The 19,386-nt window shown below is 32.9% G+C and overlaps 2 protein-coding genes across 24 annotated transcripts; both read right to left on the bottom strand.

Annotated features, from left to right (window-relative positions):
• Positions 1-297: 297 nt before the first annotated feature.
• On the bottom strand, positions 298-3,105 carry LOC101261091 (probable fructokinase-5). The gene is made up of 5 exons (XM_069291458.1): positions 2,767-3,105; positions 1,768-2,178; positions 1,541-1,675; positions 1,336-1,452; positions 298-568 (listed from the first exon to the last, which is right to left on the bottom strand). Exons 1-5 carry the CDS (start codon positions 2,941-2,943, stop codon positions 431-433), a joined length of 978 nt encoding a protein of 325 aa, XP_069147559.1. The 5' UTR covers positions 2,944-3,105; the 3' UTR covers positions 298-430.
• A 3,139-nt stretch (positions 3,106-6,244) lies between these two features.
• Positions 6,245-15,973, bottom strand: LOC101261387 (uncharacterized). Of its 23 annotated transcripts, none has more exons than XR_011212595.1 (10): positions 15,622-15,934; positions 13,685-13,824; positions 9,635-10,171; positions 9,315-9,532; positions 8,991-9,213; positions 8,668-8,900; positions 8,481-8,573; positions 8,264-8,404; positions 7,795-8,186; positions 6,245-6,547 (listed from the first exon to the last, which is right to left on the bottom strand). XR_011212595.1 is itself a non-coding variant. In XM_069291715.1 (10 exons), exons 6-9 carry the CDS (start codon positions 8,743-8,745, stop codon positions 7,825-7,827), a joined length of 675 nt encoding a protein of 224 aa, XP_069147816.1. In that variant the 5' UTR covers positions 8,746-9,213; positions 9,315-9,532; positions 9,635-10,171; positions 10,780-13,313; positions 13,685-13,743; positions 15,622-15,920; the 3' UTR covers positions 6,245-6,547; positions 7,795-7,824. The 23 variants fall into 23 exon arrangements, 19 of the variants coding, with proteins under 19 accessions (XP_069147816.1, XP_069147827.1, XP_069147814.1 ...); XR_011212594.1 differs by having other exon boundaries at positions 13,685-13,743; positions 15,622-15,920; XR_011212593.1 differs by having other exon boundaries at positions 7,795-8,178; positions 13,685-13,743; positions 15,622-15,920.
• Between the last annotated feature and the right edge of the window lie 3,413 nt (positions 15,974-19,386).

Below are 19,386 nucleotides of genomic sequence, written 5' to 3'. Positions count from 1 at the left end.
TTATGTGCCAGTGGAATCCAATTGACGTGCAATGTGGCATCCATGTGACATCCACATGACAGTTAACAACTTTTGTTAATAAGGACATTTTTGACCCAATAGTTTGACGGGAAGGATAGTTTTGAGCCGAAATATAATTTAAGGGTTAATATGATCTATTTCGAATAGTTTATTGGCACTTTGACCCTTTTCCATTAATAAAATCATTACTAATACACTCTATGTAGCATTATTATTCTTATACATCCTATCGAACCACGAATTGAAACAATATTAATTCTAACAAGCCTATCGATGAAATTAGAATAGGAATAATTACTTTAAAGCTTAAATAAATTGTCTACAGAACTTATTAATTTGGAGAAATGGTGTGAATTGAAAATAAGAGAAGATGATAAAAATAAAATGATAATTAGGTAAGAATCAATGTTTAGTAAGCCTTGGAGCCAGCAATGAGTCCTTGAGCATCAGCTGTAGATGGCAATGCTGGAATGGCTCCCTTCTGAGTTGTACTGATTGCACCACACGCATTTGAAAATTTCAAGGCTTTCTTCAATTTCTCTTCATCCTACACAAGCACATGAGTCATTTGAAAAAGCTCAACATTTCAAAGCAATGAAGAAAATAGAGAGTAAAAAATGTGAAATAATATATGAAATTTTAAGGACATAATACATAAACATGACCATTAACTTGGCTTCAGCTGACAACTATGCCTCCAACTTTTGAAGTGCACAAGTAGACACTTAAACTTGTATAGAATTAAACAAGTAAACACACGTGTTCTACATGACATAATACACGTAAGATGTCACGTAGCACACAAAATTGTCATGTAAGGTGTCAGGTAGGACTAATATGTTTATTTTTTCAATTTTGTACAAGTTTAAGTGTCTACTTCTAAACACCCAAAGTTAAAGGTTATAGTTGTCAGTTGGAGTCATGTTAAGGATCATGCTTATGTATTATGTCAATTTTAAGAGATAATATCTCACATAGTCACTCAACTAAAGTTTTTTTCTCGGAAAGTCACTCAACTATGAGTTCTTTTTCTCAGAAAGTTACTCAACTACGAATTCTTCTGAGAAAAAACCCTCTAGTTGAGATAAACATCCTAAATTTATGTTTGAATAAGGAAGCATACGAGATGGTCACTCAACTAAAGTTTTTTTCTCATTAATTAACTCAACTAAAGTATTTTTCTTAGCAAGTTACTCAACTAGGTCCTAGGAGTTCTTCTGAGAAAAAAACATGTTGAAATAAACATGCTAACGTTTATGTTTGAATAAGAAAGCAAATGAAAGGGGATGTGGAAGTGAAGGATTCAAATTATACCTGGAAAATTGATGGATCTTTGGCAATGGAAACCAAAAGGGAACCTACAAAAGCATCTCCAGCTCCTGTGGTGTCTACAGTCTTAACAGAGAAACCACTCACTTTTCCTTTAAAACTCTGTGCATCATAATAAAGGAACATTTCATGATCAAGACTTTGATTCAAAATGAAAAGGAAAAAAAAAAGGTAAACATTAACACGTTACCTTGGTGAAGTATCTGCATCCCTTCTCTCCATCAGTAACAACAAGAAGCTTCAAGCGGTCATGCCATAACGACATTATAGTCTCTTCCTTGTCCGCGTCTTTTTGTGTGAGGAAATTTACCTCATCATCACTAACCTTCAATCATAGAATAATTCACATTTATTCATTAAATATATCGAGACGTACACTTTGACATAGTATATTCATTGAGAAGATGGAGTAGCAACCTTGATGAAATCAGCTTCATTCCAGATGCTTTTGATACCTTCTCTGGCAGCTTCAGGGGAAGGCCAGAGAGGAAGGCGAACGTTAGGGTCATATGAAAGTAGGACACCTGCATCTTTGGCAGATTTCATAGCAACCATGTGAGCGGACCTGACAGGCTCGGTGATTAAGCTAATTGAACCATAATGAAAGATTTTAGCCTGTTTGATGAGACCCAAATTGAGCTCAGAGTCCTTCAACAGCATGTCCGCGCTAGGGTTCCTGTAGAACATGAACTCCCTCTCTCCATTTTTCTTCAATGTCACAAACGCTAGAGCTGTCCTTGCATGCTTGTCAAACAACACTCCTTCGCTGTTCACTCCGTTACTCTTCAATATATCTACCAACATCCGCCCAAACTCATCGTCTCCCACCTGAACTATCAGATGTGTTAATTATCTATCATTAAATATTTATCAAAACACATCTTAACTCACCATTGTCTCCCTTCCTACTCAGGCTATGGTGGGATTTTTAGGTAGATAAAGCGAACATATAATAGAATGTTTCGATAAAATGTTGATTATAGTTTAAGTAGAAAAAGTGAACATATAATAGAAAACTTGCAAATAAGTAAAAACTTTTGTTTTGTCGGAGAGTTCAAAGGATTCACATGTCTATGAGTAGTTTAGGGAGTGAGACATATAGTTTTTCATAATTTTATAACAAATTATGCATACATAAACCTACTTATAAAGGTTAGAATGCAAATTGGAGTCGGGAATTTCACGAAGGGTGTCCACTAGGGCTCATTCAAGACATTTAAAACCTTTGGTCTACAACACTTTATTCTATCAAGGGTGTCCAAAATTTGTTATTTAATCACTTTATGTATCATTTTACTTATAAAAGCGATATTATATTCCTACGAAGGGGGTCCAATTGGACACCTCACTGTAGCTACGCCCCTGCAACTGTTAATACTGAGTTGGCAAAAAGTGAAAGAGTGAAGTAGCAGGTACCTTGCCAATGAAGGCAGAGGTCCCCTCAAGTTTGGTAATGGCGCAAGCAACATTGGCAGGGGCACCTCCCGGGGCTTTCAGAAAGCCAGTAGACTCTGCTAAAGAGACTCCAGAAGAATCAGGAACGAAATCGATCAACATCTCTCCGAAACATACTATCTCTGCTGGCTTCGACATCACTCAACCTTTAAACTCACTACAGGTGTTTTACAAAATGCAACGTTAAAGAAGAGTAATAGGGTATAACATTATAAATTTCTAACTGTTTAAATAGAAAGCAAACAAAATGGATCGCATCTCTTACTTTGAATACAGATCTTGATTTGTTCGTAACAAACTACCTACTTACTCTCCCACCAAACCTACTTACATATCTTCCACATCCGTAGGAACAAAAACAACTAATAAACGTTTACTACTATACAATCTATTTTATTTTATTTTTTAAATAAAACAAAAAGTTCTTTTAAGCATCTCTAATTTCAATTTTTGCACGTGACATGTGTTAGGAAAAATATTATGTACCTCAAAACAATTATTTTATATCCTATTATATTTGGAAGAGATTATTATTTATGTCCTAAATATTTCCCCTCCATAAATAGTAGCCCTTGATTGACAATTATTCCTAATCTAAATATAACGCTAGTTTTCCATCGATCCAATTATTAGTTCTTGAATGGGTAACGGATGAGAATACTGTTAATTTTAACCAAAATAAATGACCTTCAAATCTTTTGCCCTTATTGGCATTTATTCTTTTTTGTAACCGATGGAGCGTTTTGGCTTAGGTATGTTTTCATATAAATGGGTTCTTCCTCTATCACAATATGTGAAAAACAATATACATTATGAGAGTAAATCTTTCCTACTATATTCTATTGATGTGTTGGGTTTTGTTCTTAAAAATCTTTGTCGGTTTTTGATTCCTAGTTTTATACTAGAAGAGCTTGTTGAATCCTGGGGAATACACCCATATCGGGTGAAATATCCTTAAGGACAATGTCTCTCGACAAGCCTCAAGCTTTGGGAAGTTTCTGAAAAAGTTCGTGGTAAAGCATAAGGTTTGATGAATTTGGTACAAGTGTTCATGATGAAGGTATTTTCGATAAGTATTTACAACATGTTTGGTATAAAAATATTAAAAGATATTTTTATACTTTTGATAGATATTTCAATTTAAAACCAAAAGATATAAAAATCTTGTTTATTTATTAACCTTCATATACCATGTTAAAATAGGAAAACAAATGAAACTGAGGGAGAAGTTGGACAAAATTGTTGGAATATCATTATATCAACTATTACCCGAAAGAGTGGTCTTTCAGGATAGGTTGTTGTATATCAGTGAAACACTGAGGTCACGGGTCAAGAAAGAGGTTGACCCCATCCTCCTTAACTATATATGACTAATGAACTCAGTACTATAGAATATACCAATCAAGTTTCCGTTCTTTTTTGGGGCGCTCGTTTCATATCTCCGATACACTAGGAAGGACGCGTAGGATGAAAGCAGCCCTAGCCACAGTGTTATAACATTCTCAAGTTAGACTTTGACTTTCTCTATTTTAAGTAGCACCCCAGATTTATTGGGTAAAAGAAAAATAATACTCCTGCAGTTTATGTGATACTACTTTATATCAATGTTTGAGTATACAATTTTTTTTAAAACAATTTGTGTTAGGTTTTAAAAGATGTGAATGAAAAATGAAGAGTTGCCACTTCTATGAAGAGTTGCGACTTTTAAGAAATGTTGCAACTTTTCATAAAAGTTGCGACTGCTATGAAAAGTTACGACTTTATGAAAAATTGTGACTTTTATAAAAGGTTGTGATATTTCTGAATAACTTTTCCAAAGGTTTGTGACATTTCCGATAAGTCACGACATTTTCACACTATCCTTTGTTTTTTATAAAGTGAGGGATTTCCTCTCTTTTTAAGAACCAATTTTTTTGGACTTCTTTTAATATTACTAAATCTAGTATTCTAAGTGTAACTTACTGCCGTTGAATGGTTCGTTGACACCGTGATTTTCGGTACCAATACACCTGTGAGTAAGTTGCATTCAGTAGGATCAATTTTCTTCTTTAAGAAAAATATTTTGTATTTGTTTCTAATCTATTTCTGATTCTATTATTTCTACTTATTTTAATTTTTAGTTGTGAAATATTCTTTAAACTTTGTTGTTTCTTACCAAGTTCTTCAAAGTTTTGTTCTAAGTATCTTAGGAATACAAGATGAACAACAATCTTAAGGAAATTATTGTACTATTGGTATTTCTTGTATTCTACTGATTGAGGGAAACAGATCATGGAAGTTAAAGATCAATGTACTAGTTCTCATGAATTCGATATTTATTTAGCAAGGTCAAAGTGAGAATCTGCTAGAATAAGCAAAGGTATTCCAGTTAAAGATTACAGGTAACCTTCTTATAATTTATCTAAGGAGCAAAATAGTTTCTAAAGGTTAACAGTTTTGATATTTATCATGTGTGTTTTTGAAAAATGTTCTGCAATTCGTATGTTTTTTCAATGAATTTTCTTTGGTAAATAGTGTTGTGTCTAAAATTCACTAGTTTGCAGAATGAGATATGCATATTTTTGTTTGATAAATTAAAATAGTATGTTAAAATGTTATAGTTGAAAAACTATTTGAAAAGAAAAATATTTTTATGTGATAATCTAAGAACATGTTTTATTCTGTTTGCAGAAATTTTTTTTTTGTAGTTTTGTACTCCTTGTGAATTTGATTGTGTCTAATTGTTGTAGATTAAAAACTGTTATAGTTTTCTACAATGATAAATTGGACTATGCAATTGGTTGTACGTTTAGGTATCTACAAACTTCATTGCTACACAGAAACAAATTATACAAAAAAATTTGTCCTTATTATTAGTATTCTAAATACTAAGTGGTATGTCTAACTGTAATAGGGGGGGGGGGGGGGGGGGGAAAGACCAATGACTTAAAAGTGTGTGATTTTGTGCTTGGAATAGGTACTTTTAGGCACTACTAGAAATTAGGCCTACGACAACAGTTTCGTATGTGTTGCAATAGGACAACAAACTGTTGCCATAGAGCTACAACAACGTTTGTGAACCGTCTCATCTGCTCGCGTTACTATAGCTCTATTGTAACTGGTAGTGTAACGGTTTTCAAAACTGTTGCTATTGGAGCCTCTATTGCAACATTTTTCCTTTCATCTATAGGCACTATAATATTACAACAATTGTAACTGTTAAGAACTGTGGAGTTGTGGTAACTGTTAGATAGTGTTGCAATAGAGTCCGTTGCAATAACTTCTTCATATTGGTAACACTTTTTTAAATAATATGGAAACAATTGTTATTGATATTGCAACAGTTTTATTTTCTATTGTAACTAATCTATATGAATATATTGATTTTCCCAAACGCGAAATCAACAATTTATAAAAAGTTCTGTAAATCAAATCATGAAAAGAAAAGACAAATTATATATAGTGAAATTATATATATATATATATATATATAATTTGAAATATCCTAGTCACAATATCCATAAAAGTAAAATATACCAAAACAAAACAGTATTTGTACTTCCATACTAATAGATATTAAAACAAAAGAGTGTTTCTTAACAAAAGACTCAAAATGAAAAGAAACAAAAGAGAATTGATCTAAATTAATAAGATTCTAATGCTTTCATCATCCTCCGGCTTAACAAAATTAAGTCTCAAATATATCAAGTAAGGTCTTCATCACTACTACTTTCATCCTCCTCCTCCTGGTTATCTTCTCCACCTATAAAAACCATAATTAGAAGTTTATTAAGGGACAAAACAAAGGACCAAAGTATACCAAACAATTTCCAGAGTAAGGAAATTTAACAGCAAGGGACAAAAGTTAACACTGTAATTTACATTAATAGTATCATTCTTCAACAAAACAATATAATAACATAAAAATAATCTCAAGAAAACTGAAGAATATGATAAGAGTAAGTGTAAGGCTATGGATGAGAGGGAATAAAATTAAAGTACTCAATTTCATTGCTTAAAGAACATGAGCTGGAAGCAAATTTTCTAATATATATTGAAAAACTCAAGAATCTCACAAGACTCATCAGTAGTAAATTTCAATAAAATGAAAAGAAAAAAGATATCTTGATCAGTTCTTGAAGTAGAAAGGATTTGGTCCCATAATACTCTCTTTTATACAAAGGATTTGGTCCTAACAGAAGAAAATGCATGAGTTTAGTACATGAAGTAGAAATCGTTGAAAGGACTTCGAGATCCATAACTATCTTCTCCTATTCATCACATTTTGATCAAACCTTAAAATGAAAGAAGAAAGAAAACTCAAAAGGGAAATCCAAATCTGAAAACTCCACTCAACAGATAAAGAAATGCATGTTACCACTTATAACGAAGACAAGAAAGAAACAATCTACTACCACGAAAAAAGTATCAAAAGACAACACAATGAACCTACATGAAGTTCCAAAACCTGTACTATACTTGGAAATGGATCCTATACTAAAAAAACATCATAAATCACACACACACACACATACACACACAGCAAGCACACAAGTTATAACTTTCCATAACATCGTACAGAACATCATACAGACTTTCAGCAAAAGCAACTATTTTGGATCCAGATTCTAAAGTCGCAGAAATAGTCCAATACTTTAATTCATGCCACACTTGTGCTAGTCCAGAAACAACATTGATACATCGAAAGAGGCAGCAATTCAAACAATCGCACAAACAATCCAGAAACAACATTGATACATAGACATATATTGCAGCACATTCAAACAGTTGCAGAAATAGTCGAGAAACAACTTTCACACATCGACATAGGCAACGCATTCAAACAGTCACAGAAACAGTCCAAAAACAACATTGATACATAGACATAGGAGGCACATTCAGATAGTCATAGAAATAGTCCAGAAACAACATCAATATATAGACATAGGCAACACATTCAAGCCAAGCTACTGTGGAAGTGAAGAAGAAGAAAAACAATAACTTTCATACCTTGATTGTTTTTGCTAGAAGATTGATGATTTAACAGTTGCATATCTTCTTATGGTGATTGAGCACCCAATGAGGCCAATGTGCAGCATTTAATTGAAGTCCTGGGTACATACACTTAAGTCGTCCAAGAATATCATTTGTAACTTCTTGGTGTATAGCTTCTTTTTGTTGTTCTAATATTTCCAACATCCTTTGATGCATCCTCTCTTCTAATTCCTCCATTTTTTCCATCCTCTCATCATTAGAAGTTGAACAAGGTTCAGAGAGCGCTTTCCTTTTCAAACTAGTTTTGGTAACTCCTCGTCCATACAATCTCAGACTCCCTGGGTGTTCCTTTCCCATGACTGATGTAAAAGCATCAAATGATTTATCGTCATCTTCTCTCTGTTGACCTTGCAGTTTCTCCATTTCAGCATGCAAATCAAATTCAAAATCATGTATTTAAGAACAAATAATGTATCTTAACAACCTTATAACCTAGTAAAATTCATACAATTTTACTGATTGTATCTTTGTTGGAGTCCTTGTATACTCGATCAGGTTTTGTTGATCTTGTAGCCACAAAAAATTCTTTAGATGACACCTCGTCGGGACTTTCCTTCTCCTTTTCCTAATTACATAGAGTTGGTATTAAAAATCTTTTAAGGCAACAAGTTCATATTTAATAATTAACACAAGAACGGTACCAAATTATTGCGTCTCACAGCAAAACTTGTTTTACCAGCAGTATGTGGATTCATCAATTGTTTTCGATTTTTGGTATTTCTTTCACTCATTTTCTGTAATAAATGAGTCTGTAAATTATACGTAAACTTAAAATTGAATCAAAAACAAAAAAAATGAGTCAATAAGAACTTAAAATATAAATCTAACCTTGAATTTTTCAGAGGCCCAATATTTGAAAAAATCCTTAAAATCAAATTCTGAAACATCTTTGGGCTTATTTTCCATTCGAAGATCATCATTATCATATGACTTATAATGTTTTCGATACAAGTCGTTCTTATACAATGTTTTCGATACAAGTCATTCTTATACTTCCTCCGAGCATTCTTAATTCCATCCAAAGCCCACAGTTTTGCACTTTTCGGAATATCATATTTCTCCTGTAATTTGTTCTTTATATTAGTAAAAAGTATGAAATGTTTATAACTGAAATTGGAAATGCAGGAACTCAAACTAGATTATAGTCCCACAAATCATCTTTTGTGTCCATATTCTTCCAATTATGAATGTTTAGAGGACAAAGCATCGCATTCCTTGCCAAGGTTCCAAGAAAACTCCCCAACTTTGTTACAACAGCGTTAGTAGGACCAATGGGTTGATTGTACCTATTCAACACAACCAACTTACGCTCTTTTCACCCATGTACACTTTGCATTACTGTACTACCTCTTTTCTTTTTTTGAGTTACAGGGCCTACAATATATGAAGCAAAGTTAAACAACATATAAACAATGTTAACTGATTTTACATTTCAGTACATTTAAAAATTTAGAAGTTAATTTATATGTTTTTACCTAGTTCTCATGATAGGTCATTTGCTTCTGAATTCTGTGTCTGTTGATCCACTTGGTCTTGTATATCACGTGCCTCTACAGTAGGAGATTCTCTTGGAACATGTTATTAGTAGGACCAATGGGTTGATTATACCTATTCAACACAACCAACTTACGCTCGTTTCGCCCATGTACACTTTGCATTACTGTACTACCTCTTTTTTTTTTAGTTACAGGGCCTACAATATACGAAGCAAAGTTAAACAACATATAAACAATGTTAAGTGATTTTACATTTCAGTACATTTAAAAAATTTAGAAGTGAATTTATATGTTTTTACCTAGTTCTCATGATAGGTCATTTTCTTTTGAATTCTGTGTTTGTTGATCCACTTGGTCTTGTATATCACGGGCCTCTACAATAGGAGATTCTCTTGGAACATGTTGAAATTGTTCCTCTGAAACTTGTGCTACTACAGTGGAAGAATTCATAGGTGCTTATGGCACTTCTTTCTGCACAACTTGTGCTTTATTAATCATCCGCATACATCCAATCCCAATCTGTATCATCATGGTCATCCTCCTCTTCCGACGTTCCCATAGTTGTATCCTCTGAAAATTGAGCATTAGATGACATATCAACAACATCAATAGGAACATCGTCTCTTGACCATCCCATGTCAACATCGGATAATCTATATGAGGGACCAATGTCTTCACTTGGCTCTCTCAATTATCTCCAATATTAAGACAATTTTCTTCCTCCGAGTCATACAAATCAATAGGCACTTTATTCCTTGCATAATAAACATCCTTCTCAATTGGATCCGCCACATAAAATACTTGATGCACTTGAGACGCCAACACAAAAGGGTCATCTGTACCTCGTAATTTGTTGAAGTACACACGAGTTAACCCATATTAATCTACTTCATTATGATGAAACCAATCACATCTAAATAGTACACACTAAAACAATTGTAATAATCAACCTCAATGATATCTTGAATAGCCCCATAATATATAACCTCTTCATCAATGGGATTCTAATCTCGAGCACTAGAAAAACTATCAGTTGTCGCTGATAAAGTCACTCCACTATTTTGAGACTTGCATGAGTAATCACGTTTTAATGTATGAAATCGGTATCCATTTATGAAATATGCATTATATATTTTGGTTGCCACTCTATTAGGCCCTTTAGCTAGTCATCTTAACTGATTAGGCACTTTAACATTTTTAACTTTCTCTTTGAACCATTTGACAAATTTCTGACTATGACTCTTTGCTCTTGTCCATGCATTTGATCTAATATTACTATCAATTAACATCTTATGCTCCCTGCAAGTATGAATAATTCAAGTTTGACTATCAACATTTATAATTAAAGTTTTAAGTGCCTTGTCATAATTAAAAAAAAATGAACTTGTCATAATTAAAAAAATAAAGTTTAAATTTATATATAATTAATTTGTTCTTATCTTACTTGATAAATTCTTGCACTTCTTCATCACCAGTATTGAAGAGAACATATCGATATACTTCACTAGATAACTCTAGATCCATGGTAAAAGTCTTTCCATTTCCAACTGGATGCCCAAGCTTAGGAAGAAAAGGGACAAATCATCTCCCTCTTTTTCAAAAACCTCGTCATACTCAGTTCGGTACCTACTGAATGGTGTCTTCACTCCATAATGTAGGTATCTCGAACCAAAGATCAAGAACTCTTCAACATCAAACCCTTTTGCTATACAACCTTCTGGATAACGTCGATTACGAACAAGACCCTTGAACTTACACATTTTTCTCTCACTGGAATACATCCACCGAAGATGAATTGGACCACCCATTCTAATTTCATCAACCAAATGTACAGGCAAACGTTCCATTATATCAAAAAAAGATGGAGGAAAAATCTTTTCAAACTCACATACAATTTCTTTGATTTCAATCTGCATTGGCTCAAGATCTGCTCGCCTTATAACCTTACTGCATATAGGTTCTAAAGAAGTTCCCCAATCTAATCAAGGCTAATGAAACATTCTTCGGCAATCCTTTTCGAACCATAATTTGGATCAAGTAATGCATTATAAAATGAGTATCACGGCTTTTATACCCTGATATTTTCATCTCACCCACATCCACACGATCTGATATGTTTGAGGCAAATCCTTTTGGTAATTTTGCATTTTTTAAGACGGTGCAAAATAATCATTTTTCTTCTGGCTTTATGGTAAAACAAGATTTAGCTAAATGAGCTTTTCCATTTGTATTATCTTTCCTTGGATGAAGCTCCTTTCGTATCCCCATTTATTGCAAGTCATAATGAGAATTAATGTGATCTTTTGACTTTCCTGGGATATCTAATAAAGTCCCAAGCAAACTATATATTTTTCTCAATATGCATCATATCAAGATTGTGCCTCAACTTATTATGTTTCCAATATGGTAATTCAAAAAAGATAGATCTTTTCTTCCATGAACCCTCATTATTTCGACATCTTTTCTTGTTGGCCTTTTTAAAAACATTATCAAAATCAACCCACTCTTCAAACACTTCTATGCCCGACAAGGATGTAGGTGTAGGTCTATGATCCTCCTCTCCATTAAAAGATTTTTTGTCTCTTCTAAATGGATGATCACGAGGCAAAAAAGCCCGATGACCTAAGTAACACATTTTACGACTCTGTTTGAGATATTGAGAACATGTGTCGTAGTTACATGTGGGGCACACTAATTTTCCCTTAGTACTCCATCCGGAAAGCATTGATAGCACTGGAAAATCACTAATTTTCCACATAAAGTTGCACACATTTGAAATGTTTAATTTGTATGAGCATCATATGTTTCTATCCCAAATTCCCATAGTTCCTTCAATTCAGCAATTAATGATTGTAGGTACACATCTATATCTTGTCTAGGAGATGATGGCCCTGGAATGATCATTGACAACATCGTATACTCTGGCTTCATGCAAATCCACGGTGATAAATTATATTTCATCAACATAACAGGCAGATACTATGGGAAATGCTCATGGTTCGAAATGGAATGAAACCATCACTTGAAAGCCCCAATCGAATATTACGAGGATCATTTGAGAAGTTTGGATGCATAGAATCAAAATCCTTCCAAGCTTCTCCATCAGCAGGATGCCTCAAATTCCCATCATTAGGTCATTCAGAATCATGCCATCTCATTTCAACAGCTGTTTTAGGACACATAAACATTCTCTGATGCCTAGGCTTTAAAGCTAAGTACCTTAAAATCTTTGTTGGTGTTTTAGAGGTTGCATTTGTCGTGTCATCACCCTCATTTGACCATCTAGAAGAGCCACACACAGAGCAATTATCTTTCTCTGCATTTTCATTCCAAAATAACATGCAATCGTTAAGGCATGCATGTATTTTGTAATAGTCGATACCCAAATCTTTTATCATTTTTTTAGATTTATTGAAAGAGTCGGGCAGTTGAGCAAAGGGAATGCTTCTTTTAACAAGTCTAACAGATCAGTAAAAGCCACATTACTCAACCCATGTAGGAATTTTAGCAAGTATACCCGAATGATGAAACTCAACATAATGAAGTTCTCACACCCTGGATATAACTCTTTTTTCCCTTCATCCATTAATTTTAAAAATCTCTTTGCATCTTCAGATAGATCTTCTCTCTCTCCTTCACCATGACTTGTTTCACCCTCTATATTTCAAAATGTGTCATGAAGTAGTCCATCAATATCATCATGGCTTCATGAAAATTGTGTATTTCATGAGGAAACTCTCTCCCCGTGAAAAATCCATTTGTTGTATCCATTCACAAATCCATTTACAATCAAGTGATCCTCCACCACATTTTTGTAATGCCAATAACGATTGATGCATATTTTGCAAGGGCATAACTTTCATTGCCTTTTGAAGCTCGTTGAAATGCCTTATTAAAAAAATTATTCACTCCACTATTATATTTATCACTCCATTGTCTCATACTCATCCAACTTCTATCTATATTATCCATTGATATCTAGTGACACAAACAGATAAAAAGAATCAAATTTATGATAAACTATGAAATAAAAAATACAGCAATGTATTACACAGGAACAAACATTCAAAATGTACATGGAAAATATGTAGTTTAAACATATTGCAATCACAATTCAATTTACAACAAGCATTACATAGCTTTTATTTGAACCCATGAAATAACTAATTCAACATCAATATCAAGAGAAATATGTCTACAGTAATCAATTTCACCATTACTACCAACAAAACATTAAACCCACAGTAGCTAAAACTTAATGAAAAATAACCCACAAATGGAGAAATACATCAAATACACTAACTACACCTCAATGATTAAAGGAAGAAAAAAAGATTAAAGAAGAAAACCTCAACAGATCAAACTTGAAGTTTCTTCAGCTATAATCTCAAAGATGTCAGAGCAGAACCTTCAATTGTTGAAGAAAAAAATATCAAGATTTCACAAGCAAACCTTCATTCCTCCATTTCCTTCGATTCCACAACAATTTCTAGAGAAAAGAATACTCAAACACAGTGTATGTCTCTATAATTATCCAATTCTGATAATTAAATCAAATACCCATAAAACAACATATGTAAACAGAGAAAATAAAGATGCAGACAAATAAGTCATTTTTGAGAACTGTTACCAGTATGTCTTGTTAAATCACTGGTTCATTACTCAAATCAGATTAAAACACAACAGAATCAATAGCCCTGCTCAGAAAATTTTAATGTGCAATCCACTAAATTAGAGGCCCAAAGTTCAACTTGAAATTACAAACAAGAAGAACTTACTATAATATTCAATTCCTTTCACATTTGTGTGAAACCAGTAGCACATTTTAGTACCCACAAATAGAATAACTCATGGACAACAAATACAACATCAATTTCAATTTAAATGGGTCTAGATCAGCAATCAATTTAACCATAAATACAATAAAATATTAAACCAACAATTGCTACAACTTAATGAAAAAGAACCCACAAATAGAGAAATACATCAAATACACTAACCACATCCAAATACTAATTCACAAAGGGGCTCAAGCTGAAGAAGAAGGAAAGACTCCTGAAACAAAGAAACCCATTATTGTGAAGCATGTGCTTAAGCACATCACTTATCTTATTGAGCAGAACAAAGCTCCGTTGGTAGTGATTGCTCATGACGTGGACCCAATAAAGTTGGTTGTCTAGCTTCCTACGCTATGCAGAAAGATGGAAATTTTTAATGCATTGTGAAGGGAAAAGCTCGTTTAGGATCGATCGTGCATAAGAAAACTGCTTCAGCCTTGTGTTTGACAACTGTGAAGTATGAGGACAAAATGTAGTTCAGCAGAATTTTGAAGGCCATTGAGGCTAACTTCAAGAGAACAGGAAGAAGTCGGGTGGTGATATCATGGGCTCTAAGTCACATGCCAGAACCAAGGCCAAGGAAAGAGTTCTTGCCAAGGAAGCTGCCCATATATTGAACTAGGAGCTTGCTGTGATACTATACACTACAATTTGATTAGTGAGATTCTCTGCCAAGTTCATTACTACACTAAACTAAAAAAAACATCCAAATACTAAAGACAAAAGAAGAGATTCAAGAACAAAATCTCGAAAGTTCAAATGAAGTTTCTTCAACTATAACCTCAAAAATTTCAGAACAGAACCTTCAGTTTTTGAAGAAAAGAACATAAAAACTTCTCATTTTTCACAAGCAAACCTGCAACCCTCTATTTCCTTCGATTTCACAACAATTTCTAGTAAGAATAGTAGCCAAACTCAGTCTGTCTCTATAATTATCCAACTCTGATAATTGAATCAAATACCCAACAAAAACAGTAGCACTGCTCATACTCAGAAAATTACAACTTGAAATCCAATAAATTAGAGACCCAAAGTTCAACTTGAATAACTCATGGACAAGAAATACAACATCAATTTCAAGTTAAATAGGTCTAGAACAATGAATTTCAACATAAATCCAACAAAACATTAAACCCACAATAGCTACAACTTAATGAAAAAAACCCACAAAAGAGAAATACTTCACATACACTAACCACACCCAAATATTAAAGATAAAAGAAGAGATTCAAGAACAAAACCTCAAAAGTTAAAACTTATAGTTTATTTAGTTGTAACCTTAAAGATTGAAGAAGAGAACCTCCATTATCTTAGATTTTACAAGAAAACATACAACCATCCATTTCATTAGATTTTAGAGATGGTTTAAAGAGAGAAACGAGTTCAGATTTGAAGAAAAAAATGGGTTTATGTCTGCCCTAAAATCAGAGACAAGAAGAACAACTTACCATCTTCCATCGTTCCACTTCTACTGAGATCCACAACTTCAATCTTCCATCGTCCTTCTTCTGCTAAGCTCCTATACGTTTTCTTCTTGTGGTAATTAGGTCAAAGAGAAAGAGAAGATAGGAAGAGAAATTAGGAAAGGAGCTTGTACGTTCTGCTAGCTTGTGGAAATGTTTGTATAATTTCTATTGATAAAGAGAAATAATTTTACTTAAAAAAATTAATTAATAATTAAATAAAATGAAAATTTTTGGCGGGGTCAGCGAAAATAATAGAGGGAAATTATGGAGGGATGTAATATAGAATTGTTCCAATAGAGTAATATTCACAATAAATTCTGTCATAGATTACTTTATGGCAACGATAACAGTAACTGTTGCAATATAAAGGGCATATTGCAACGGTTTTCACACAATTGTAACGGCTTTATTAATTAGTCGTAGCAATAATATCTAATCCTTTTGGCAATGGCTCAAACCGTTACAATAGACCATCTATAGTAATAGTGGCTTAAGTGTTGTTGAAAAATCTGTTGTCGTAGGCCTAATTTCTAGTAGTGAGGGAATGAACTTTTACACTATGAAAAGATTGTCAAAGAGAATTGAAGCATTATAATTTTATCGTAGAGTAATATGTCCAAAAGAGGTTTTATGCGATGACATTTCTGTAGTTTGGAAAAACTGTGAAAAACTATTTTCAAATACTCAAAATATATTTTTGAGATCATATTTAAAATGTGTTATTTTTTTTTGCTTGTGACAAAAAAAATTAGACTTAGTGTCAAATTTATTTTGGAGAATAAGATATGAAATTACTTTTGTATTATGTTAAACCTACAAAATTCTTAGAGTATATTTGATATTGTGGTTGTTGAGTTTCTCATTTACTAGTATATGGCATGACTAGTAAGAAACTACCAAATTATATGTATACTGTTAAAATAGTTGTGCTCTTTTATGGAAAATTGTCACTTGAAATGTTGTGATTTTTCAAAAAAGATATGTCTATTAGATACAACTAATTTGTATAGACATGAATATTGGTGAATAGTCATTTGTCATGTTTTGTAAAAGAAATATTTGAATTATATTGACCTTATTGGACCGATGAAACTTTGTTCATGGTAGTTCTATAACAATCAAATAGAAGGTTATGGAAAGTTCCTTCTAAAAAGGATATTTTACAATGTGATGACTCTAAATAATATTTGTATCACACAAAATTATAAGAAATAGGAACAAATATTTGTGAGAAAAATCTACCCCGCGGAGAGCTTTTAAAACTTAATATTTTAATTTGTTCTTACTTTCTTGAGTCAAACTGTTTGTGACATGAACACTTGGGACATGTCAATTACATTTGTGTGGAATCTAAGTATGATGTGCATTCTTACAAACCTCTTGAAAGAAATTTTAATTCCTTAGAATTGACTTACATTGGCATTTGTGATATGAAGTCAACATCATCTCATGGTGGAAAAAAGTATCTCATAACTTTCATTGACAATTACATTAGAAATAACTATGTCTATTTTCTTAATAGTAAGGATAAAACAATAGAAACGTCTAGACAATATATATTGAAGTTGAAAATCGGTTGGAAAAAAGATAAGAAGTGATAGGAGTGGAGAGTATAAATCTCATTTTGCAGAAATATGTTTGAAAAGCAGAATTATCCATCAAACTACTGCCCTATTAACATCAATCTAATGGGGATAAAACCGAACTTTGAAGGAAATGATGGTTGCACTACTTTTAAGTTCAGGTTTACTACAAAACTTATGTGGGTGAACTATACTTACTGCAAAAGGGAACAACAAAAAGTTTTGTCTTTTTATGAAGAAACGCAATAAAAAAATTGTTTGTTTAGAACACAATCTATTCCACATGAAATGGAAATGAAGAAAATTCAACTTGAAATATTTCAAAGTGTGGGGGTGTCTAGCCAAAGTCCAAGTTCCTATTCCTAAAAGGATTAGAATAGGACCTAAGAATATGGACCGAAAAATTAGACTTGAGTAGTCTAATAAAACGTCTGAACAACCTTGGAAAGAACAAAATGAGAATGAACTTAATAAAGAGATTCAAAGGCATAGTAAATATAAATAGACATCCACTTCCTTCGAATATGATTCAGTAACATTTCTTGTGTCTTCTGTAGACTCATTTTTTTGGAAAGATGGTGTCAATAGTGAGCTTGGTTCAATCTTAATAATCCTATTTGAAGTTGGTTGATCTTCCTCCAGGAATGTTCTAAGTGAATCCTCCAAAGAAAAATTAAAGTCGATGGAACTGTTGACAATTATAAAGCAAGACAAAAAAGCAAGGTCTTGATCTTTTTGACACATACTCGCCAGTAACTAGATTTACATTCATTTGGATGTTAATTGTATTAGTTGTGGTATATGACCTCCAAATTCATCAAATGAATGTAAAAACAACTCTCTTAAATACTTAATTGGAGGAAGAAATTTGCATGGAACAACTCAAAGGTTTTTTGGTTCCTAGTAAAGAACAAAAAGTGTGCAAACTTATTAAGTCACATTATGGACTAAAACATGCACCCAAACAATGACATAAGAAATTTAACCAAACCATGTTGGTAAATGGATTTAAGAATGATGGAAGTGATAAATGTGTTCACATTAAAATGACAAGGTCATTGTTTTGTTCGTATATTGGTGATATGTTGATCATCAATTGAGACGCTAATGAAATAAATTCTATTCATGTATGCTAGAAAGCAAGTTTTATATGAAGAATCTTGGAGTTGCTGATGCGATCTTAGGTATAAGAATCCTAGAACTCCATAATGTTTAGCATTGTCACAGTCTCATTGCATTGAAAAGGTATTTGACTAAATCAAATGTTTGAATTTCAATATTGTCAAGTCTCCAATAAATCTGAGTTTTGCATTTCAATAGAGTGAAGACGAAAGTGACTCACAATTGAATTCTGTTAGATTATTAGAAAGTATGATGTATATCACAAAGTGTGCGCTATCAGATATAACATGTGCCATTAAAAAACTGAGTCGGTTCACGAGTGATCCCAATCAAACTCATTGGATGACAATGAAAAGAGTTTTGGAGTATTTAAGAAATACTCAAAACTACATCTTGTATTTTAACAATATCCAGCAGTATTGAAAGTATATGGTGATATAAATTGGATCACCGAACAATGAAGTAAAATTCACGACTGGATAGGTATTTAATCTTGGTAGAGGAGCAGTCTCTTGAAAATTTTCCCAAAAATAATATGTATCGCTAACTCTACAATGATCTCTAAGCTAGGTACTCTAGGTAATGTCGGTGAATAAGTTGAAAGACTCTGAAATTTCTTGATAGATATTCTTTTTTTTTCGAAACCATTGGCATCAATATGCATACACTTTGATAGTCAAGATACAATTGGTAGGGCATGGAGCATGATGTATAAAAAAAGTCTCATCATATAGGAAATCAACATAATACCATTAGAAAACTACTCTCTAGTGAAATTATCAGAATTAACCATGTAAAGTCAAAGGATAATGTGTCGGATCCACTTACAAAAAGGCCTAACTAGAGAGAAATTTTAAATATTATATAAGGGAATGGGTTTAAGGCTTAGGACAAGTCATCATGGTTGTAACTCTATCTAGCAGACTAGAGATCCCAAAAGCTAGATTCATTAAGAAAAACAAAGTTGTGACTCACAGTTCGACATTATCAACCAACTCAATCCATTCTCACGATGAAGAAAATGCTAAAGAACAAGAATACA

Source organism: Solanum lycopersicum, chromosome 11 (assembly GCF_036512215.1).
Source record: "Solanum lycopersicum chromosome 11, SLM_r2.1".
In the NCBI taxonomy this organism is placed as follows: domain Eukaryota; kingdom Viridiplantae; phylum Streptophyta; class Magnoliopsida; order Solanales; family Solanaceae; genus Solanum; species Solanum lycopersicum.
The sequence above is the reverse complement of the archived record's forward strand: the minus strand, read 5'-3'. Positions and strand labels throughout refer to the sequence as shown.